General features: G+C 38.0%; 1 protein-coding gene across 2 annotated transcripts; it reads left to right on the top strand.

Annotated features, from left to right (window-relative positions):
- Nucleotides 1–5,958: 5,958 nt before the first annotated feature.
- Nucleotides 5,959–24,826, top strand: LOC139731845 (protein max-like). 2 transcript variants are annotated; one of them, XM_071642723.1, is made up of 5 exons: nucleotides 5,981–6,067; nucleotides 6,159–6,197; nucleotides 19,494–19,601; nucleotides 21,427–21,550; nucleotides 23,673–24,826. In XM_071642723.1, the coding sequence occupies exons 1-5, from the start codon at nucleotides 6,029–6,031 to the stop codon at nucleotides 23,912–23,914; spliced, it is 552 nt and encodes a 183-aa protein (XP_071498824.1). In that variant the 5' UTR covers nucleotides 5,981–6,028; the 3' UTR covers nucleotides 23,915–24,826. The 2 variants fall into 2 exon arrangements, with proteins under 2 accessions (XP_071498832.1, XP_071498824.1); XM_071642731.1 differs by lacking the exon at nucleotides 6,159–6,197 and having other exon boundaries at nucleotides 5,959–6,067.

Raw genomic sequence — 24,826 nt, 5'->3', positions numbered from 1 at the left:
ATTTGTTTTGCTAGTACATGTACATTTGTGTGTTTATTAGAAGAATTCATGATTTGCCACACAGACAAACACATTCCTTTTGTTGAAAAGTTGTACCCATGCATGTGCAATTTTGGTTAAAGATACGCTTCTCGATGTAGGGCTATCTGTGTTTTTATGTAAAAACTGGAAATTTGTGACACCCATGGCAATGTCAGATTCTTGAAGACAATACTTTAAAATGCATTTGAAAGCTCAGCATTGCTTGAAGGTTTATTTTTGCAAGATTGGGGAAGGGGGAGGGATGTTGCCTGAATTACATTTGATTGGTGTTGTTCTTGATGAATAGGCCATTTGACAACTGAACGACAAACAGGTCAGAATATGTAGGGAAAGTCTGATTTTACTGTACATGTATTTTGTTGTGACTGTGTTCGTGCTCACTTACGCTGTATGTCATTACAGTCATATCTCAGAGTGTGAAAAACATTTCCTAAATGATCGTGCCACAAAGACAAGGGGCTTATAATGTTTCCAGTAGCTAGCAGATGTGATCAATCATGTTGCTGTTGCAGGAAACTACTGTGTTTGGTAAATTGAGAAGGCCCAATGCTGACGATGATTATTATTTGCTGGTCATTGTTGGAGACACTGATGTTTGTGATCGTCTCTGACTTGGCATAAATGTTCCCTCTGTTTTTTTATTTCTTAAAATTCTGTAGATCTCTTTGGTAGTGGCATGGTCCTAAGTCTTGTTGTGGAGGTTGAGAAAAAATAATATCCATGACATGCCCAATAGAGTTTGTGAGTGTGTGTGCATGAATGTCCAATCATTGTATGTTTGCACTAGATCCATTACTGTAAAGTTCGTTATGAACTAAGGCAATGTGACAAAAATCATTTATTCTCCCTCCTGCTTTAAGAATGTACCAGTGATTCAATGTAAAGCATGGAAAAATCTTGTGAAATCGCAAGGCAATATCCCGATCCATGCTCTCTCTGTTTTTTCTTTGTACAGGTTTGATTTGCACATACACAAAATATATGATCAAATCCGATATACCCATCACCAGACTTTGTTTGTTATCCTTTCTTCCCTGTGTACATTATACATCAATCAGGGCCCAAGAGTGTAGTCATCGATAATTGTGACAGCAGTTGTGATTGCTGGTTTTTGGTTTTTCTTTTAACTTACTTTCTTCTCATATGGAACAGCAAACTGGTTACTTGATTTAAAGCTGTACATGCCGCACGCTCTGTCCAGCACTGACATGCTAAATCAAACCACAGTCATGTTCGCTTTCAAACTTGGGGGGGGGGGGGGAGAGGAGGGGGAAGGGGCATTCATACCCCTGGATAGAGAGTAGCAATGTGGATAAAGTGCTGCACTCAAGGGGGCTGTAGTGCCATGGCAGGGTTTGAACCATGGACCTTGTCAGGTTGAAAAACCAGATGCTATCCTCAAGACCAGAACACTACAGTGAAGGGAAATGACAACCAGTCAAACAATACATTGCGAGATAAACTCCCTTTCTTACCCCAGTACAATTGTAATCGTAAGATCATGGCATGGTTTGAGAGTGAGGTAGAGAGACAAATTACCAATGGACCAAAATTTTGATAATCAGATACATGTATTCAAGTACTGAAATACTTAAGTTTATGATACATTGTCCCACATAATTATGTCCAAGTCAGTGTCAGTTTAGAGCCTGTTATATATGATTTTCAACACATTTTGTTGGGGGCTTTTTTGTTGTTTAGTCAGTCCATTTAATCATGATAAGTAGGTCTGTATATTCAAATCAAAGTTCAAATGATTAATCACCAAAATGTTAAATTCTGTGTCAATTTAGGATTTTCCTGTTAGGTGTGGAAATTTGAAAAATATTTTTCATGAAGTGATGAGTGCATTCTACGTGAATAAACTTTTTTTTTTCTTCAAATGTCACTCAGGAATGAGTTAAGATTCTCTTCTTCATTCTTTCACATTTAAAGGGATTGCACAGGTCTGGTTGAGACCTAATTTCAGGTTTCTAACATTTTTAGGTGAGATAATGAGAAATCTCATATGAAATATGAAAGAACATGTAATTCTCTGAGGAATTCAACGTTTATTTGATAAAAATTGGTTTTGAAATGGCTGAGATATCCAAAAAGAGCGATTCTAATAAAGTGTGGGACCCACACTTTGTAATGATTGCTTTGTTTTACTTTGTTTTTGGATGTTTCAGTTATTCCAAACCCGATTTTTCATCAAATAAACTGTGAATTCCCCTTAAAATGCTTTGCTCTGTACTATATCATAAGTGTTTTCTTGGTATCTCGCAAAAATTTAAAAGCCCAATTCTCATCTCCACCAATACTGTACTATCCCTTTAAGAGTCTGCGTTTGAATGGTGATATTTGCCAATCTCGTAAAAATCAAGTCATGGTGATCAAAAGTATTAGCTTTTAAACACCATTGCTCACAGTACTGTAAAAGCAAGGAATGTTCGCATGCATTTTGATTTCGCGAATTTTGCGAGTGCCAAGATTTGCAAAATTAAAATGCACATGAAAGTTTATGTCCACACTACGTGCATTGAATGTTAGAAGCAACTCGCGAAAATTTCATGCTGCGAAAAAGGCCGTCGGCTCCAATTTGCGAAAATTTCATGCCACAAAAATATTGTGTTTTACAGTATTCTTCATCATCCTTGTGCCGGCAATTCAGTAGTCATCTGTGTTTACCATCCTAGTCTTTCAAATTGCGATTGAATTAGAATTAGGTAGACCCAGAAGAAGGGGGTTGGGATATGGCAGAATGCTTTACTCGATACTGAGTAGAATGCAAACTTGACTTTGAGATTATAGAGATAATACTTTTAGATGAAAACCTGTATGTGTGATAAGATCTACTGAATCTGGGCCTTTGTGCCTCCAAAGTATTAATTTGTGTTTCGGGCCTCCAAATTTATTGATTTGTGTTCTGTGTTGATGATGTGTCCTGATATGATATGATGTGATGTATGTGTGGTGTAGTGTGGTGCAGTGTGATGATGTGATATATGACAGAGCTCTACATTATTATTTTTTTCTTGTGGCCCGTTCGAGCAGCTAAAGTCTTACATATAATCTGAAATTTTGGTGCCCCAAAAAAGAAATGCAGTGCCGGGCCCAAAATAAGCAGAAACCTAGCAATCTGTTTTGAATTTTAAGTGCCTGATAGGGTCACCAAAAGACAGCCTTTTTTAGACATTTGGTGGCCCGACATAAATTTCTATTGGCCGTGGGCCACCAGGCCACAGCTATTGTCAGCCCTGTATGTGACATGGCATATGATACAACATACATGATATGATATTGTATGTGACATGACATAGATCTAGATGCATACATTATTATTTGTGTTAATATTTGCAATTTCTTTCACATTCTGCACTCACTTGATTTGCATGAAAGGAAAATGGTCTAAACCCCATGTAAACTTGAGGCAATTAATATTATGAACACAACAAATATATTTAGGCCTATGTACATATGCATATAAACACAGATGCACATTCCCAATTGAATACATAAGTTCATAATGTCCAAAATCTTCCCTTCCATTTTCCATATCTCAGAGGATAGCTAGAACAAACTGAGCAATCATCAAAAGTTCAAAATTTCAGGGTTTGAAAGCATTTTGAAGTATCGATCAATGCATTCAGCATTTAAAACAAGCTGCAAATAACAAATGAAACCCTTTATCCCTAATTATCCCACAAATTGCTAGCCATCAATTCAAGTTTGTTTCTTTTTTATTTGTTTGTCTTTGGGGGGTATATTCATTTTTTTGTTCTCTCTTTGATGATTGCAAATATTTTGTTGACATCATTGCTAAATTATGATAGCCTGGGTGGAGGAAAATTAAAGGCATTGCAATGATGAAAGTACATATAACAAAAAGTAATCCCCTTATAAGTACTGTAACTTTTTATAACAAAAAGATTTTGAGCAAAATAATCCTTCAGAAATATATTTCTACCCTTATTAACTAACTTCTGTGTGAAAATGATAGTGATCTGTTGAGTCATGCACGAGTGAGCAAACATTAAAGACAAAATGGTCACTTTTAAGTCATAAAGAGTCATTTTTTGGTATTTGTGAAACATTCTGTTTCTGGTGAATGATTAAGTGCTGTTATTGTTTTGTCATCTGGGTTTGTCATCCATTGTTTGACCCCCCCCCCCCCCCACACACACACACACAATAATAACAGTATATGCATATATTAAAGCATTTCTTGCTACATAATTAAAAAAATGTCCACATCACTCAACCATGACGTAACTCTCTTTATGTTCACACAGGATGTGCTGTTACATGTTGGTAATACATTGTATATATATATATTAGGCCTACCAATATATAATCTCTCATGTCAATTCTTTTGATAACCTGAATAAATTTTGCTGTTTTAGGAGGGTATATTAAAGAATGACAGCCATTTTCCCTAAAACTGTGCAAAAAAAGCAAAACAAAACAAAGATAAAAATAGGTGATACATGCGTCATGATAGAGGTGTGAGGGGTCAAAGGATGGATGATGAAATGACAGCAGCACTGAAGCATACACCACAGCAATGTTTTGCAGATCCCCCCCCCCCCCCAGAAAAAAAAGAAGAAAAAAAAGAAACGACTCTTGTAACTTCTGGGTAGCAACCATTTGGGCCTATGTAGTCTTTATTAAATGTGTGTTCACCCATACATGACTCCACAAATCATTCTCATTTTTTACACAGAATTCAAGTTAGCAGAGACCTGTATAGCTACCCTTTGCCAATAAATATTTCACTCAAAATCTTTTTGTTAAAGGGGGGGGGGGGTAGGCAGCTACTTTAATTTGTGTTTAATATAGGCCTAAGCTAACCTATAATTATGATACATATAGGCCTAAAAGGCTACTCGGTAGTATTTCTAAAGATGTGAAAATATAGTAGGTAGGGCCTATATACAGGCCTATAGGCCTGCCTTCTTTTCTAGATCAATGTGTAGGAATTAAAGATAATCTAATTTGTTTTCATTTGTGATTCGATCAGTAAGATCTTTAGCATATGACATATTTTTTCTACAAATCAATAAATGTAGGCCTGTGCAATTCTTCTGAAAGTGAAAAATATATCACTAATGGCTTTATATGTATCATTGAATCTGGAGCATCATGAGAACGGTTTAGAAGTTATGAGTGAGATATGAAATATGCCTTTTTGATGCCATATATAAAGCATTGAAAATGTACTAATATTACTAGTATTCCCTAGACTGAAATTTTACGGGAAAACCGTAGATGGCAGCCTGTATAATTGTTACTCAGAGAACGTAGTTAGCAGTCACTCGCTGAAGAAATAAAGATTTTATGATTCATTGGCCCCACCCCTCGCCAAGGTCCCGTACACTGTCTATTGTAACCTTGCCTTGAGCTGACAAATCAGAAAAGATTTTCCCGTGGTGAATGCGATCTAAAGAACGGAAAAGTTACCGCGTGCACAATTTGCTCAAAAATTCCCAAACCATTCTATTTTGATATCGAATGGACAAATGACGCATGCGTTTCGATTATAGATATGCTAGAAATGCATGCAAGTCCACACACGTACGTACGTATGCATTGTTGTATGCATGCAACCTTGCAAGGGTAGTGTCGTGCGTGCTGTGAACTTTGTTTACATCAACATGTTTACAATCCCCTCGTAGGGACGTACCACAACCATAGAAATAAATTAGTTCCAGCAACACACGCAAAACAATCCACTTACGACAAAGATATGTAATATCAAGCCAATTATATATGTAATCTTAAGCCAATTATTATATGTCACAACGAAAACAGATTGATTTTCTCAAATCTAAAAGGTGATATAAGGAATTTGTGCTGTAATGCTATTTGCGGATTGATATGAGACAGCTCCGCCCATTGAACACACGTGGGTAAGTCGCGTGGCGTTGTTTATACCGCCATATTGCAAGTGTTTCGTGCAAATCTGCGCTGAGTGCGATCTAGAAGCGACGGTTAAAGTTCCAAAATGAGCGACGACGAAAGAGACATTGATGTTGAAAGTGATGTAAGTAGTGTGATGCACTAGAGAATATTATGGATCGTGGGTTTGTGACACTACAATGTATTAAAAAAAGTTGCTTTTTTATCTTTTCCAGGAGGATGGCATTGAGAGCGAGCAGGACCATCGTTCACAGGTTAGTGTGTGTATACGAGCTTGGTGAGTGGCCTCTCTCTCGATCTCGCATAGCACGTACGTATAGTACTGTCACAGATTGAAGCCCTGTGTTTCGGTCGCATGTGTTTTTTCGCCAGACCGCAAGACCAGTGTGCAACGCGGCACGTTGACGGCTCTGCACACTGGCTATTGCAGTATAGTTGCGTGAGTAGCTGTATCATTGAGCCACACATGGACCACTGTGGACGTGTACACTGTATCAGACTCTTCGATAAGTCAACCCTCCCTTTGTCGACTTGAAGTACTATGCACATGTAATATCGCCGAAAATACAGTAGATCCTAGTCAATCACAATTTGCTCTTTATTGTACAATAAAAACATGTCAATAACTTATAAGGCCGATAAGGGCAAGTTACTTTTTAGTTTTACTAATCTTTTAGTCCACAGCATGCATTTTATTGCATATTCTAAACTCAAACCAGCAGTGCAGACGAGGAGACAGTGCTGGAGTGCTGTCAAGCTTCAAGAACATTATTGTTTAAAAATAGTGAAATGAATTATTGTATTAAATTCTCAAAAATCCTCATGACATGATTTAATTACTATCTGTATGCTGTACAGCTCAGAACACCATCTGCATTATGTATTTATTTTGTTAGTGTCATTTTGATTTGATAAGTAAACATTGTCATCACACATTGTCATCACTGTGTTACTGTTATTCAGAGGAGCGCTCCGGGGTTTAAACATGCATGGTACCCGGGGTAGTTTTGCTGCATAGATAATAATATTGCAAATTACCATGTACAGTCTAAAAAATCATCTAAGATCTGTGTCTGCACTGCACTCACTACTATTGTGATGACTACCGGTACTGTTGTATGCCGTATATAATGGGTTAACAATGCCTGTGCTAGTGTTAACCTGTTGAGGATGGGCTGGCCTGATTTTGCTAGGACGCATTTCCCATAGACGCCTGTCCGACTCCGAGTATACTCGGGACTCGTCCTCAACAAGTTAAGTACCATATCATGCATAAAATTTGATAGTTTGACTAGAAATATTCTTCAGTAATGTTCTAAATTGTTAATCAACTGGACCAATTTTTGTAAGAAATGGCAATGGGTGGGAGGTCAGACGAAAAGTGGTCATGAGCTGCTTGGTGATATTTTGTAATGAATGATGATTTAGGACTCCTTTTATGTCAGTAGAGAGAAGTCTGGAATAAACTTCAAAATAATGCAGGTATCGATTTTGATTTGAATTTCATGAATTTGGCAAACGTCTCATGGAAAATTTAAGTAAATGTTGGTTGTATTACTATAATAAAGCAAGAACTATATTTGTGCTGTATTCTGCCAACCTCAAGTGAGAGTTTAGAGTGAGACAGGGTGAGGAAGAGAGCGACCAAACCCAAGAGATTGAAGTAATGGTGGTGGTGGAAGAGGTTGGGGATGGTGTGGAAGGGGAGTGTCCCCCCTTTCCACTGGAGGAAGCTACTGACAGCCTGAAAACAGAAGAATTTATCACAGTAGAACACATGTGTAAATTATGGATTAGGTGAGTGTAGTGTCAAATAAACAGGTTTTGTATCGTAGGGCACAGTGAAAACTCATTTTCATATCCTTTTCATTGAATACAGGGCACGTGCACACTAAAAAAAAAAATAAAAAAAAAAAAGGGGAAAAAAAAAAGGGAAAAAAAAGAAGGGCTGAAATAATATCGTGTGATTTTCATGGTACATGTACATGTGTTTATCAGTCATATACCAACACACTGTTTCCAGGAGGCAAGCAAATAGTTTTTAGATTAAATCATGCATATCATGACCAAGGTCCCTTTGGTTGCATTATTTGTTCGTCTAAAGTTGCATATTGCTGAGCAACGTTATAATGATAAATGTGCTATTGATACCTGTATGCTCTGATTCTCCTGGAGTCGGGTGGGGTGGGGGGGGGGGGTGGGACTGCATTGCTGCTGAGACTGCATAGTGTATAAAACAATGTCAGCAAAATCAATTTTACTTTTACAACGCAACAGTTGATCTAATTTTATTTGTTATAGAGCTTGTTCCTTGTTCCTTAAACTTAATGTGGGTGGACTGGGTCAGGGCCAGCTTCAAATATTTCAAAAGACCCACCGTACTTCCAGGTGTGGTCGATGGTGGAATTACCACAGGTAGTCAAACTTGGTAAAGAATGAACTTATAAAAGGAGACATCACCAATGGGACATCAGTCGTATGGTATGTACTTGAAGAGGAGGTCAGGTTGGAAAGGTCAAGGCACATTGTGCAAAACAGAACAAAACAAGACAACACTTAATGTAGTGAGTGAAGTGCAACATAATACATGCCACTACACCAGAGCAGTGAATATGATAGAAATGGATGGAATCTTTCTCTGTCACATTTTTGCAACATTAACTTTTCTATCGAGTGAGTCTAGGTAGTAGGTTTCTTGTCTAGCTATTTTATGTTTTTCTGATGTGATTCTTTCTAAAAAGATCTACCTAACTAACCATGGGCAGTCAAAACCCTGTGTAAAATTTGATAATTGTGTCGCGGTAGTCACTGTTTGATTACCGGTAATTTTGGTCTTTGTGAACGTCTTAATGCATCTTGTCCTCATACCAACTGATGAGTTCACATATCTTCGTGTTTAATACAGCATTTTCAATACTTGGAAATCAGTTTTAGTGCATTTGAATAATACTGCTTGACAAGCTTATGTTAAACTTTATGGTCATCAGGAGTGACCATTGTCATTTGCTTGTTTTATGATGGATGAATGTGTTGGTTAACTACTCCAGCATGTGTTAGTGCTACCAATATTCTGTGAACTTGCAGAAACTTTTTTTTTTTTTGTTGGGGAGGGGGAGAAATGGCATGGGATACTTCTGAAAGTCAGAAGCAATTCAGTGCTGCCAAACTCTATGAATCTGCTCAAACTTTTGTTGTTTTGTTTTTTGTTTGGGGGGGGGGGGTAATAAAATTTGGATACTGCTGAAAGTCAGAAAACTACAGTTTAACACCTGCTCCCTTAATTTCCCATGAAGTTCTTAACCACTTTATTTATATCATCTTCATGTAGTGCATAAACTGATCGAACTTGGCTTTTAATCTTGTAGGTTTTGAGCAAAGAACTTTTTAAAAGATTGCAAACTAAAGCAGTAGAACCAAAACTGTTCATCAGTTCCTTCTTGGACCCTTGAGGGTTTCTTCTAGTATTAAGGAGGGGTTTTCATTTAGCATGTGAAATTTGTATGCCGGTAGGTACTTACAGCTGGAGGCCCAGTTGTCATGTAAAAAGAAGATCGAATACAATATTGAATTAACTGCATGATGAATTGCTTTATTATGCCCTGTTATGTCAAATGTCTTCTCAGATAACTAGTGCAATGGAGGTAAGAACATTTCCAGTGAGTGGCAAGTGTTTGTTATGAGGCCAATAAAATGTACCTGTTGAATGAAAATGCTGGCAGGAAAAGTCGATTTTTACATGTCATGATCTTATTTGACTGTAAAAGATGTCAACCCTCATAAGTCATTGGTGTCCTGCTATAAATGCCTTGAAGCTAAGATACCTATCATAATAGGCTGCATAGAAAGTACTTGTCGCAGTCTAATATGTAGTCCTACACAATTTCTCCCAGCAAGAGAGCAAGCTCTGTTTTAACAAGAGTTATATTGTGCATAGTATGCTACTGTGTTTGCACGAATCTTATTGAATTGTTTGCATTTTGATGTTCATCCTTGTCTTCTCTTTCTTTTTGCAGCAAGCTATTTGAAACTTAAAGTGTACTTTAGGATTACCGTAACATTTAAGTTCTGAGTAAAGTTTGGTGAGCATATTAATGCCAAAGTGAAAGCATCAGAACTGTTATCCCTTTCCAGGAATGTTGCCATTAAAGCATGGCATAGAAGTTGTTTATCAATGGAGAGGATATTTAAAGGCATAGATGACTTTTTATCAGAGTCATGTTTTGTTCGCTGTTCAGTATGACACATCAACTCAGTCAATATTAGCCTTGGCTGATAAAGGTCTGTTCGTGTTTTCTGCTTACAATGTGGTCTGCTGCATGCATGACCGGACATGTTTTTTGCTTGTACAATGTGTACTTCCAAGTGAGGTTGAAAGCCAGAGTACATGTGCACTGTTGGGAACTGTTTGAAATATGTTTAGAATGGTTCACTGCACAAAGTCTTAGATATTCTTGATTGCTTTAATAGACGCAACTTGAAATTGAGTAGAATTTCACTGACTTTGCAGCAGAAAAGTAGGGGGAGGGGGGAGGTATGTATGTGGATGTGTAAAACCAGACTAGCTATATCATTAAGGAGGTCCAAGTTAAGTGGAGTTCCAACTGGCTGTAATAATTCTTCAAGCAGATGTTAGTCTTGTAAGGAATGCACAAAAGAATTCTGCTGGTGTATTTGTGCCTTTGATGGTGGGGGTTTGATGCTGCCATCTTTCTGAGCAATCTGAACATTCATAGTGAAATGTAACATACTGGTAATGATAATGGCAGTAGTTTGCTTGTTTTATGTATCAAATGAACTGAGATTTCACGTAATGATGAAACATATAACAAGAATCAATCTTGTCCATAAATATGTGCAGAAGTGTAAATCAAAGTGTTTGAAACTCCTGGAAAGCCAATTGCATCACTTTTCCGACAAATAAAACTGATCTTGTATAATCTTCAATTATAGTTCTTTATAAATTGTTACGTCAAGTTAGTGCCCAGACATGCCCCGTCGAGTAATTTTGATTTGTATTTCATCAAAAATTGCACAATTTCTACATGTATTCGTGCATCACCTTGTCTTACATACCATTATGTATCGCTCATCTTTTGTATCGATGGTACACGTAAGTACTGTAGGGATGGCGAAAAGTAATAACCATCATGAAGACTTTGTTGTCTTCCTCGTCATGTACTGAGACATGAGTTGCCTCCAATCTATGAGACAGGTCCAGTTTGCCAAATACTTGAGATATTTTTGAGTGGCAGCATCAAATGTGGGTTCAAAGGGAATGAGACTGTTGTGACTCCATCTCTTGAACGTCCTTGGTAATGTGTGATTGTCGTTACATTTGGATGGAAAGATGGCAAAGAGCATTTACTATAAATGTCCATATTTTCACGCGATTTATTTTTCGTGCTGACCAACTCAAAAACATATTTGCATGTTCTTGAATTTGCACTGCATGATTGTCAGCCCATTCAAAATATGCAGAGAAAATTGTGAAGATATTTTTGTGGGTTTTAAAATTCGCGCTAGCCAAATGTAACATTGCATGAAAATTAATGTACTGTGAAAATTTGTGCATTTACAGTGTGTGGGCGTATAGTATAGTAATCATGCATTGTATTTGCAAACTTAGCGAATACCGTACAGGTAGCAGGTGTATTATTACATTGTATTATATATGCTTGCTGTTGTCATGTGTAATTGCTATAGATAGCATTATGTAAATGTATAAAAGGGTACTTATATGTTTTAAAGAGGGCCCCACAACCCTGTAAGACTACAAGTTATGTAGGCCTATACCCTCTGTGATGTGCTAGGTGCAGTTATTCAAACTTGCGCTAGGGATTGAACATTTCACATTGTGCATTGTACCTGTCTTGGGTCTATTCAACCGTTGTGTGTCTTTCCATGCCAGTTTTGATTAGATATGCTCCTTTTCTCCCAGTCCCGTCCCTGCTTCATGGTGTTGGTTTCATGTGATGCCTGTCTCCTTTTTATTGTCCCCCCCCCCCAAAAAAAAAAAGGAAAAAAAAGAGAGAAAAAATGGGTACAGGTTTGATTTCAGTGAACAGTGAGTGACACTCTAACCTTTCGATACCCTCACTTTATTTTTTCCCCTTAGTTGTCTGTCAGTGGTTGTTTTTTAGTTCTTGTTATTGTAGACCTGTCCAGAATGCTCCAGTTATTTTCGTACACTGGCAGACAGTATTTTCCCTCTCTTTCTTGTAAGCGCGTATTGTTACTCGATGGCTTTAATGCTTGTAGCTCCTCTTTTTAGTCAAAAGGACTGGAAGCTCAGTTTGTCTGCCTTTGTCTTCCAGACTTCTTTTGTGTCTGGATCCTCCTAGCAGCTCCTAGCTCCTCAAAATACGCTCGTCAAAAATACCATGCATCCTTCCTCGGTCTCTGATTACACGGATGTCTGAACATTTTGGGATTATTTTGTTTTCTTCTTCTTCCTTAACCACTGTAAAACAAGGAGTGTTTGTACATGCATGTTCAATTTGCGAGAGCCAAGATTCGCCAAATTAAAATGCAGGCGAAAGTACTTGCCTACACTGTTGTATCAAATGCCAGTGATAATTCACAAAAAAAAATTGCCCCTTCATGCCGCTAAAAAGGCTGTTGGCTCCAATTCGCGAAAATTTCATTACCATACTGCAAAGATATAGCTTTACAGTTTTCACCGACTGGTACCGTTTGTATTTTTGAAGACGTGAGCATGCATATAACACTTCTTTTCGGCTCATCAAATATCAGAAACCACAGTTTTGTTGCTTGGTGCTGTTCCTTTTTCTTATCACATTCATCACTCCTTGGTATTACCTCCCACTTAAAGGACAAGTCCACCTTCATATACATAAGGATTAAGAGAATACAGCACTATTAGTAGAACACATCAGTGAAAGTTTGAGGAAAATCGGACAATCCGTTCAAAAGTTATGAATTTTTTAAGTATCTGTGTAGTCACTGCTGGATGAGAAGACTACTACAGTGTATGATGTCACATGCGTACAACGATATAAGGAAAATAAAAAGAGAATTTCACAAAACTTTACTTTTTGAACAGAGCGCACATTTCTTCGACTGGTTACTGACATATGTTAAGGGTAATATTATTCCCCCTGCCTTCTGAAAGAGAGAAGTCGAGTGTTCTTTTGTTATGCGAGAAAAATGGAAATATGTTGAATTTTCCTTATTCTTTCTTTATATCATTGTACACATGTGACATCACAAGCTATGGTAGTCTTTTCATCCAGCCATGATCGAGCAGAAACTTCAAAAATTCATAACTTTTGTACGGATTGTCCGATTTTCCTCAAACTCTCACTGATGTGTTCTACTAATATTGCTGCATTCACTCAACCCACATGTCTATGAAGGTGAACTTGTCCTTTAAGAATAAGGAGTTCTTTCTCATTTGATCCTGATTGTGATTGTGGCAGTGTTCTTTTCGGTTTCACAGTAATCAATAGCCTCAAAATCACTAAATTTGCTACTGATCTGTCAATTGGCAGCACATCCTGGAATATTAGATTTAGATGCAATTGCTTCAGATATCCTGGTTTCGTGCAGAGCGAAAGAATCTAACTCTTTCCACCTAGTTTTTCCTTCTGGTAAAATTCCCAGATGTTTGCTCATTTATTGAGAAGATGATTTGATAATTTCTCGAGCTACATTTACAAGTATATTACCCTAGGATTTGTGGGGTTAAAGCATTAGAATTGTAGATGACGGGTCGGGGGGAAAGATTGGCAGATGGATGGTGTTCATGTCCCTACCTCTCTCTGCCTCGGTTCGACCATGGACCTCTAGGTCCATGGTTCGACAGTGTAAGAATTGTTTCAATGGGGAGCAGAAAAAAGCACAAAAATACCAGCTTAGTGGACCCTCGAGCAAAACAGCTATATAAACAAAAGAGCAAGTTCAGACAAAACTGTAAAATGCTAAACTGAGTGCCCTTTGAATGTCTGTAAGTCAAGTGACGTATCATCTTATTAGTATCTCAAGGCAGCAAATGAATGAGTAATTTGCTAATTGTGACATCGTCTGCCATTTTTTTTTTCTGTGATATATAAAAGGCATTTTGTTTACCTCTAGAACTTTTCCCCAGAGATTATATAGTACATTTGTAGGAATGAAGACCCAATTATTGTACATCAGATAAACAGAGAGGAAGGTGGCACTTTCATTAGAATTGGCCATGAAAGGAAGGCACTACATGGCTTTGAGTTTCTCTTTTGTTTTCAAAAACAAGTATCATGTTGCCTCTTTAGATCTGTAGTGTAGATGATTGCTAGGGTTCCACCTGTATATATCAGTATGTTTAGTGTTTTAATGAATGTACTGACATCATTTCTTCCCTCAAAAATTCGACGCATTGGTGTAAATTATATCTTGTGACTCAAAAATTTATGTGACGTGTGGAATCGGCAGCTGGTTTGGTCATGCAACCAGGTGTGAATAATGAATTTCCTTCTAGAGGGTAGCATGATACAGCTTTTCGCCCAGTCTGTCATGGAGATGTGAGGCCAATGCAGTGTGTGTCTGTACTAGCAAGTGTCATGTATCGGTAAAAGGAGCAATTTTTCAGTCCATCTTATGATAGACATACAATGTACAATTGTAGCTAGTCTTTGCCATGCAGTGTTGAATGGTTGGAGAGTGGATATTTTCATATCAAATAATAGTCAAGTAGAACTGCAGTGTATTTGTGAAGTACACCATATGTGTCATGTGGTACTGTATCTGCAATTAGGCACTTGAGCTGAAAGTCTTGCTGAGAAATGAACACATAAGATACAGTGTGACACTTTACTAAAAAAGGATTTCTCCCATTTGTTTTGTTTTGCTTTGTTTTGGTAGTTGGGTGTTTTTTGTTTGTTTTTTCTTGGGGGGGGGGGGGGTGGGGGCATGATATTGCAACCTTGACAGGGATGGGACTCATCAGTGAATCAATTGATAAAGTGAGCTGCACGTACAGACTGTATAGTATGTTGTTTTGTGTGTGTGTGGGGGGGGGGGGGTGGTTATTGAGGCAGAACAAAACCATACAAAAAGTCCTTCTACATAGTGAGAAATGTATACAAACAGTAACTGATCAACAATTCTGATTTAATGAACATTTTGAACACTCAAATTCTAGGCCCTGTTGCATTTTGGTGTTTACTGTGGTATACTATAGGAGGGCCATAAACTGCTGCACAGGTCTTGTATTTACATGGATCTGATATTGATTGAAATATAATGTAGTGAATTGTAATGGGATTTTAGACAACTTATTTCCCAACACTTTTTTTTTTAAATATAGGTGACTAACAGGTCTATACATATCTAACATATCTTCATTCAACTTTAAAGCACTCAACGAGCTTTCCACTCATACTCTGTATTTGTTTATCTCTTCTTTGTTTCTTTTTTTTTTGTGGTAGCCAGGAGGAGCACCAACTAGGCCCCTACATGTATAAAGGTGCATCTGGCATGCAGTTCAGAACAGTGTCAAAACCCCCATATCTAATGGTTTTGACATGCAAAAGCATGCAACCAGTTTGAAATCACTTCACAATCCTGGGCATTACGTTAGGAACTTCATTGTTCTCATCCAGCAGAATTAGGAAAAATTGTGTCACACTGTGTGTTGTGTTTGATTAATGATGCAATCCTTGTAGGTTCTTTGTTGATCTTGTTTGGAAATGAAAGATTTATTCCCCAAATTCATCATCCCCCGTGCAATAGTGAGCACACATCGTAATGCATCTCTTGATAAACAAGCATGTGTACTCGTACACGCCTACGCATATACACACACAGATACACACATGCAGAGGCGCACGCCGGGCCACGAGCCCATTCTCTGTGAATTGTGTGTAAAGGCTGTCAGGTTGTGTGTTTGATTTCCTGTCATGTAGTCGTCATTGACTGTGAGTGAGTGGAGTGGAGTGAGCCACTGGAGCTCAACGGGCTGACCCTGCGATGAACTCTACGTGGAGGTCACACCCACCGCCTCTAGTAAAACCTCTTTTGGGGTGGGTCTCCACTGACCTCTCTGTATGATGTCCAGCCTGTCATCCAACCACTGAGCCATTTCTGGTGCTGTAGGTTCAGCTGTAATGCATACCTTTACCCATTTTTTGGTTCCGTGCCCCTCCCTCCCTCCATCCCATTCTTTAAGGGGGGGGGGGGGGGGGATTGAAAAATGGAGCAGCCTGGGAAAAAAAAAAAGCAATGAGTTGTATCATATGACACTGGCAGTTGTTATTGTGTGTTGCAAACTGCATGCTGCCTCTGGAAGTTGTGGATTTTCATTATGCCAGCACGCCTGATCGCAGAAGCTCACAAAGAAATGGGTTATGCACTGTGTTAGTGAAATTTGATTTCAAGAATCAATGGCAGATCAGAGCTTACACTTGATTTGAAGGGGCTCCGACTTCAAAAAAACAAAGAACCCCTATGTAAACATATGTCTGAGTACAAACGTTTCTGAGCATGCTTAAAGTTTGTGAGTATTCACAGACACTGATTTAGATGAATCCGACTTCAGAGCACTGTAACTTATGGCGGCCATAACTGGGAGGCTTTCAAAGAAGAACAAAAGCACTTTCAATGGGTTATGCAATAAATGAGCTAGATGCATTGCTATATTGTCAGTGCATGAATTATCTTTTGTTAGGCATACTTGATGTCCCCAGTTAGAAATTACGATAAAAAAGAGTACCCAAATTGAATTGGTCTTTAATGTAAAGTCTTGCCCACTGCTGAATTTCAGCAACGTTGAATGCACAGCAGTGGCACAAACACCATGCACTGTCAATCAATTATGCAATTTGTGATATGCTTACGTGTGACAAAAAGTACTATTTATTGTACGTGTGTAGGCACGTCATAATAATGCACTCACCACTGTGGCAATGAATATGAGGTCAAGCAATATGCTCTGTGTCCTCCATTGTGTAGAAAGGTCAAACAGTTAGACAGGCACGAAAGGACACTCAAGAGTCAAGCAAACGTCAATTGGAATCACACAGTTTGACGTTAGCCCAGCGGCCAGGGGCCACTAAAAATTGATGTAGTGCCACCAAATTTCCATTAAGGTTATCTTTTGGTGGCCCAACCAGGCAAGTGAAATTAAAAATGAAATTTTATATTTTCTTTTTGATAAAATCCTTGCGTTGAGATGTTTTTATTTGCAACTGATTGACAAATTGCCCGACAAATCGACATAAATATGCTGATGCAGGGCAATTTGTCAATCAGGCACAATTTGTATTTCCTTCTATTTCAGGCCACTACATTTTCTTCTCTTTTTTTTTTGGGGGGGGGGGGGCACCAGAGAAAAAAGTTAGTGTCGAGCCCTGGAACACTAAATCAAACATGATTTGAAAAGTGTTTGTGAGAGCCATATGATTCAAATTTGTGTCCACACTACGAAAAACAAACAAACAAACACAAATAAACTCAATTTTAGCAAAGAAGTTTGTAAGAAAACATGTTCACAGACAAGCTCATTTCTAAATGTGAAACCCTGCTTCAGCTCGACGTGACTCAGAGAGGCACATGTTTTCTTACAGTCGACCCGTTGTGTTGTGTGTTCAATGCATTGTATGGTGAACTACTCAAGCACAAATGAAGGGCAGCGCTTGCCTCAATCATGGAGCTACGAACGTTTGTAGCTCCATGCCTCAATGGAAAATATAGGTCACAGCCGAATGTCATTGAAGCAAATATTTCTTTATTCTTTTCTCTTTTTTTTATATGTCTTTATAGAAAACAGTTGTTGCCTTTGTGTAATACAGAGGAAGGGATACCTTGACTTACTTGTACCAGAGCTGGAAAACCGTATTTTTCAGAAAGCAGTGCTCTATTTATATACCGATATATGTCATTTTCCCTCAACTTATAAGGCAATATCAAAACTTCCTTTTAAGGAGGATTTTTAAGCCTACTAAGCCATGAGTTTTAAACAATGTATTATGGAAAGTAGATGAGCAGATCAGACATCAGACAAAATCTATATATATATACGATCTGAAGTCAGTAAATGTATCGCTTGTTATAAATGTGGTCTTTCCATTTTTAATTGTAATTACTTCAGGTTCAAGTTCAAGTTTATTTTCCCCCTCAATCTCCAAATTGGTCAATAGCATTTAATGAACATTGTATGGTTGAATGGCTGCATGCATAACAGTGATGAAATGAGTTTTGGGTGTTTTTTTTTTTCCCCAGGAAAAAAAAAAATGTTAATGACAAATTTGAATATCAAGGTCATACCGGTAGTTACTAAAGAGCTCTTTTTGGAAAAATCATATAATCGACCTGTGAATATAGTGCCATTATAAGTCTTATAACAGTGAAGGATGCGCAGTAAAATTCAAAGGTGCCAATTTGAAGAGAAGATCACAATATCTGCCCAAAATTTGCCCAGGGCTTGATGGGTTGAATGAAGTAACATAAAAAAAAAAAAATGTTGCCAACTTGAGATGCACTTATTTGTCATTGTTTATCCATCTATTTGTTTTTTAATTTTGTTCAATATTGTTTTTTGTTTTTTTGTTTTTTTTGTTTTTTGTCTGTTCAGAACAGTTTCCCCACAATATTGCACAGAAAAAGGGCTGGTCAATGGAATGTGCAGGATGTTGATGCAGTGCCAGAGGCAACATATATTATATATTGCAGTTTGCTGCAGAATCATGCTCTTAACTCACTTTCATCCTTGTTGTTATAATCTGTCATCCATTAATCCCATTATGGTGTTTCTCACGCACAATCGAGCACGGCTGGGCAAACGGTGTAGTGCCTCCTGCCATTATCAACCTTGAAGTAAAGAAAATTATATACTGCAAGATGAGGGGGAAAAAAATGATACTTCTGTTCTGCATCATGGTGTGTTGTACATAGACTATGTATTTTTTGTGTTCAAAATGCATGATATGTATCATTACATATGAGATATCATCTCTAAACAAGTTTCTGATTATTTGAGCTGAGTAAATAAGGTTTCATTATCTGTTCTGTAAAATTTAATGCCTTGTACAGATTTGTAGATACATTGTAGTTTGCTTGGTTCATTATGAAAGATAATTTTTTCTAATGATCTTTGCCTTAGAAAGGATTATGTCAGAAAATGGTGAGAAAATATTTGATTATATGTTATATATGTACATGTACAATCATGTGTGGTACAAAACAAAATATATTGTTTGTTTGGTTATTCTATTTGCATATTCTGTTGCCGTGAATGTCAATACCAATGTCAACTTTCGCTATCGTTGCATTATGAGTAACCAACTGCCCATGCACTGTATTGGGAGTATGGATTGACTCACCTGGTAAAGTGGTTGTCAATCCCGAACCAAAGCCTGTATTGAATATATTCATCAGTTGACAGGTTGCCCCAATGACAGGTGGATTTAACTATAGATGCAAAAAGGAAAAAAAAAAATGTTTTCAATGATTACAGCTGTCACTTTTGTGTGCTTCCACGCAGCCTCTGTCTCATTCAATCGCCACGTATTTGACTTTTCCCGATGGATGTCTGCTCTTCTTTTTTCTCGCTGCAGGCAGAGAAGCGGGCGCACCACAACGCGCTAGAGCGCAAGCGGAGGGATCACATCAAGGACAGCTTCAGCATGCTGAGGGACTCCGTGCCGAACCTGCACGGAGAGAAAGTGGGTCACCAGTTAATGCATTCCATTAGCCCCTTTTAAAGAGTTGCATAAAAGAGCCTCATCTCGTTGAGGAAGTGAGAAGGGGGGAAAATTATAGTCACGAATCATTGCAAGTGGAAAATTCCATCTCAAAATGCTCTGAGTTATTACATCTGTAGAAAAGCTTTACTGACAGAATGAAGGCGATGGTTTGTCTTGTCATCAGTTGCATGTTTTTGTTCCCCTCTTTCATCATTTTTCTTACATATATACATAAGGATCCTGGCTTTGTTATTTTTGGGAAAAGTAGCAATATTGTTTATGGCATATGTATCTGTATTTTACACATAACAAGAGATACAATTGCCGGTGTGTACTTTGAAAGGGGAAAAAATAGGAAAAAATAAATTGGAAAATTTCCCAAAATTACTCCTAGAATTATATGTCCTTTCATATTTCATAAGAGGTTTCTCATCTCAAAAAATGATCATCCACAAAAATGGAAACCTCAAGCCCCATCTCAACTGAAACTGTACCATCCCTTTAAGGTCAGTCCCTAAGGTCAGTGATCAGGGTCATTGACCTTCATTGAAATGTAGATGGAAGGTCATGAACTACTGCAGAATACTTTATACAGATTAAATGTGATATAGCAGAAGCATTCAAGTCAGCATCTCACTGTAGTGAAATTGCACAGATATCTGTTTACCTTGCTTTTGTGAGAATCAGTTATATTGGTGTGTTTGAATGTAGCACGTATTGTGTAACTCTTGAGGATGAGTTCATTCAGCTTGTCTGAAGAACTCTTCCGATAAAGTCCTTTTTCTCCATTTATTCCATGTTGTGCTCTAAGACACAGTCACTGATATGTCTTATCTGTTATGTGGATGTGTTATCCGTTAGATTAAATACTAGAATAGTACATGTATGTGGGTGAAAAGAAAAACAAAGAAAGTGGTTGTGCAAAATAAGTGTAAGGAAACACAAAGCATAGCAGAAATTCGGATAACAGTAAAGTGAAGAATTTGAACCAACAAGAAAATATATTGCTGTCATAAAATATTGTTTCTCCACACATGTGGTTTTCTTTTTCTTTTTCTTTTTTTGTTTTTGCAATTAGTTGTTTTTTTAATTTACAGCGTACAAAAGCTTGACTGTCAGTAATGTTCAGGTCAATCTACCGTATGTCAACAAAAAAAAAATTACAACGGGACCCTCCGCAATGATATCTTTAAAAATGGTGAATCAATCCAAATACAAATTCAGGATATGAAACAATAACTCATTGCCCACATCTTACAGAAAACCCCATTCGATTTGCCTCAGTGGTCAAAGAGAAATGAGGAATTTTGTAGAGGATGTCAAGAATCTCTTCCCTCCAAGTTCTGTCTATTGTATTCACACACAAAAACATCGAAGTGCTATACTTGGAAGAATCAGACTCATGACATGCTTTCCAACATTCCACATTTCTCTGTGACAGCTTAACCAAATTGAATGGGGTTTTCTGCAAAATAGAGCTAAGATGTTATATTTTAAGACCCTGAAGTAGCATTTAGACAGTTTAATCATTTTGGTTGTTATCAATGCGAAAATCTGATTGTAATTTTTTTGGGACATACTGTACAGTGAACCTCAGTGAAATAATTTCAGAGTAGAATTATTGCATATTTCCTGTGAATACCGGTATATGTTTTATTTTTCTGGATGATTCGTCCAATTGGAGGAGATACCCACAGAATTATGATTCTGTCAGATGAGTCAAAATTTTGAATTTATTAGTGCTGAGCTAACTCACTAATCTACCATTATTTGTCGCTTGGGATATTTTTTCTCCCATGTACAGGCATCACGGGCACAGATTCTTAACAAGGCAACAGAGTACATTCAGTTCATGAGGAGGAAAAATAATTCCCACCAGTCAGACATTGATGACCTGAAGAAACAGAACCAAACACTAGAACAACAAAGTGAGTACCACTTGATTTCCAAGATGCGTCTCTACATTGGTGTGTATTGTCATCCATACAGATACATTGTATATTGCCGTGTTAGAGGTGTAATATAGCATTTGACATCCCCACATACCGTGTAGTTATATTTTCCCAAAGAAAGTATGTTTTCCCTAAGCGCTCTGTACTGAGGGGGAAAAAAACCCAAGAGACTGTCCAGTGTTATACTACAACAATAGACAAGGCAATATTTGCTATATCATATGGTCTAAATGAATACACATCATTTCATTCTAGCCCTGTTGGCAGCCCGTCACTTCTTTATTTATATTTCCTGATGTGACATCACTGCAGGCAATATAACATTGCTGCACTAGTCACGTGATCGCATTATGACCAATTACTGACCAGTGTTTATGTAGACCATTGGAATATTTTAGATTATGGAACACCCCCAAAGGATTAATCATCACGTCATCACTCTAGGATTTTAGGAGGTATATCTTCATCTCTCTCTTTTGCTCCCTCTGAAAGTTCAACATTATTTGGTAATACACTGAAAACAATCGACATATTTTTGGCAAGCATGTGGTAGCATTTTGATGATGCATGTATGTGTCGGAGTAGACTAACAGTACTTCTTTTGATGCAATTCTTTGAATCAAATTCATGGGGTGTCTGAGAAATGGCAAACATGCCATCTTTCCTTCTTTAACAAGTATTTATTTCTTTAGATTAAATTCATAGTTTTTACTGAAATTACCAGTCCCATAAGACAAACAAAACACAGCCTCCCTCTAACCATGCTAACAGTAGGCCATAAACTTACACATGAAATCACATTTCACTATTATAGAAAATGTCATGATGCAATATTGGAAGTTTCATTTGGAACAATAAATGCAGCTATTCTGTTATGTAATATTGACTCATGGTACATGTACAGTACTACCAATGGCCCCTTTTAACTTACCACCACTCAGGCATTCATTGGGTCTTGACAAACTGCCTTGTTCTTTTGATGTCCATTAGTTGTCCCCGCCGAACGAGTTCAAGCAGGGGACTATGAAACGGGCTCCGTACGTGTGTGTGTCCGTCCGTGTGTCCGTGCGTCCGTGTGTCCGTCCGTGTGTGCATCCGTGTGTGATCAAAATGTTCAAAATGCTACTCCTTCGCCATTTCTAACCCGATTTTGATTCTGTTTGCTTTATATGATAGCACTACATGGGAGCTTAGAAACTTCTATACAGAATTTCAATTGTGACCTTTGACCTTGACCTTTGACCTATATTGTACATTTTGCTTCAAAATGCTACTCCTTCGCCATTTCTAACCCGATTTTGATTCCGTTTGCTTTATATGATGGCACTAGGTGAGGGCTTCAAAACTTCTACACAGAATTTTGACCTTTGACTTCTTTGACCTTTGACCTTGATTTTTGACCTATATTGTACATTGCCTACAAAATGCTACTCCTTCGCCATTTCTAACCCGATTTTGACTCCGTTTGCTTTATGTGATGGCACTAGGTGAGGGCTTCAAAACTTCTACACAGAATTTTGACCTTTGACTTCTTTGACCTTTGACCTTGATTTTTGACCTATATTGTACATTTTGCTACAAAATGCTACTCCTTTGCCATTTGTAACCCGATTTCAATTCCGTTTGCTTTAAGTGATGGCACTAGGTGAGGCTTCAAAACTTCTACACAGAATTTTGACCTTTGACTTCTTTGACCTTTGACCTTGATTTTTTTACCTATATTGTACATTGGCTACAAAATGCTACTCCTTCGCCATTTCTAACCCGATTTCGATTCCGTTTGCTTTATGTGATGGCACTAAGTGAGGGCTTCAAAACTTCTACATAGAATTTTGACCTTTGACTTCTTTGACCTTTGACCTTCATCTTTTTACCTATATTGTACATTTTGCTACTAAATGCTACTTCCGGCGGGGACATATATTACGCACCGCGTAATTTCTACTTTTCCTTGTTAATCAGGAGCCTCTATTCAGGGACTTAGGGAAGTCATGGTGTGGAAGGGTCATTCAGGAAAGAGACTAGGGAAAACTTGGCTCTTTGTGTGCCCTAGAATGTATATGTAACGCCTTTCTCATGTCAATCCTCTTCATTCCAGTTCGCATTCTTGAGAGGGCCACGACGGGCGAGTTGGGCAAGACCAACGGCGTTCTGATGGCCACCAACAGGAAGGGCGGACCCGTTTCCGCGTTTGACGGTGGTTCGGACTCGGACACTGACTCCTCGGAAGCCACCGACAAAGCTAGTCACAAGGCGCGGAGCAAACGATTAAAGACAGGCGACGCCTCGGATAGTGGTTCCAAATCTCACAAGGTTGCCAGTGACACTCAAAAGAGATGATCCAAAAAGAAATGATTTATTATTTCTGGAAATTTTATAACCTTATTGTAACAATTTTTTTTCCTACATAATTCTCTTGTGTCATTGAAATTCCTAGATCCTCGTCTTTTTTGTCCTGTTTTTATGTCAAGAACTTTGTGGGACCTATATTTACACACAATTAGGAAGTGAGTCAACATCCCCTCCCGTGTTTTGTTTCGTCATCGGTTTCTCGGTTTTTGTTTTTTTACACCCCTTGTTCTGTTGGTAGAAGAGAAACTCTGAAAGAAAGTTTGGCATGGATTACGGTGATATTTTCATATACAGACAGGTATATTAGCATGTACGTAACTCCATGTTCAGACAACTACTGTGTGCATACAAAAGAAGATGACTTTATTCGGGGACACCATGAAGAGAATGGAGGAAAATAAAAGGGGGACTGGGAAGAGGGTTTTGTTGGTATTGTTAGCAGGTGGCTTATGTCAATTCAGTACCTAACATTTTTTTTATTGTGTGTTCAGGCCGTTTTTCTGCCTATTATGTCCGATGCAAAGAGTTAGAGTTGTTACATATGTATCGTTCCACCATTCGTGTTGGACAGATGGATAGGAGAGGTGTTGATGTGGTAGGTGGTCAGGGCTTATGTTTCTCTCTTTTCAGCCATCAATTAGAATGGGGCAACAAATGTAGGTAGCTGCTGTATACGCCATCTATTTCGCAAGGGTAGTATTTCATGAAATGGTACAGACAAAAAAAAAAAGACAAATGTCAGGAGTGGTTGAATTTGTCTATGAAAATCCCTGTTACTGAATGAGACACAAGTACCATTCTTTTTGATCTCTCATTGTGGAGGAGAAGGTGGTTGCTTTCGTGCTTCAGGAGATCTTAGTTGGCGCGTTTTTGGCACATTTGTACAGATATTTCTGAAAA

This window comes from Diadema antillarum, unplaced genomic scaffold (assembly GCF_040938485.1).
Source record: "Diadema antillarum isolate AM-2024a unplaced genomic scaffold, OU_Dant_1.0 scf00000023, whole genome shotgun sequence".
Classification (NCBI taxonomy): Eukaryota; Metazoa; Echinodermata; class Echinoidea; order Diadematoida; family Diadematidae; genus Diadema; species Diadema antillarum.
Note: the sequence above shows the minus strand (reverse complement) of the source record. Positions and strands in the feature narration are given on the sequence as shown.

Excerpts from the sequence above, each read along its gene's own strand:
- LOC139731845 (XM_071642723.1), top strand. The coding sequence starts at position 6,029 with ATGAGCGACGACGAAAGAGACATTGATGTTGAAAGTGAT. Across the intron at positions 19,602-21,426 it reads CGAACCTGCACGGAGAGAAA|GCATCACGGGCACAGATTCT; the intron begins GTGGGTCACCAG and ends TCCCATGTACAG. Across the intron at positions 21,551-23,672 it reads CCAAACACTAGAACAACAAA|TTCGCATTCTTGAGAGGGCC; the intron begins GTGAGTACCACT and ends TCTTCATTCCAG.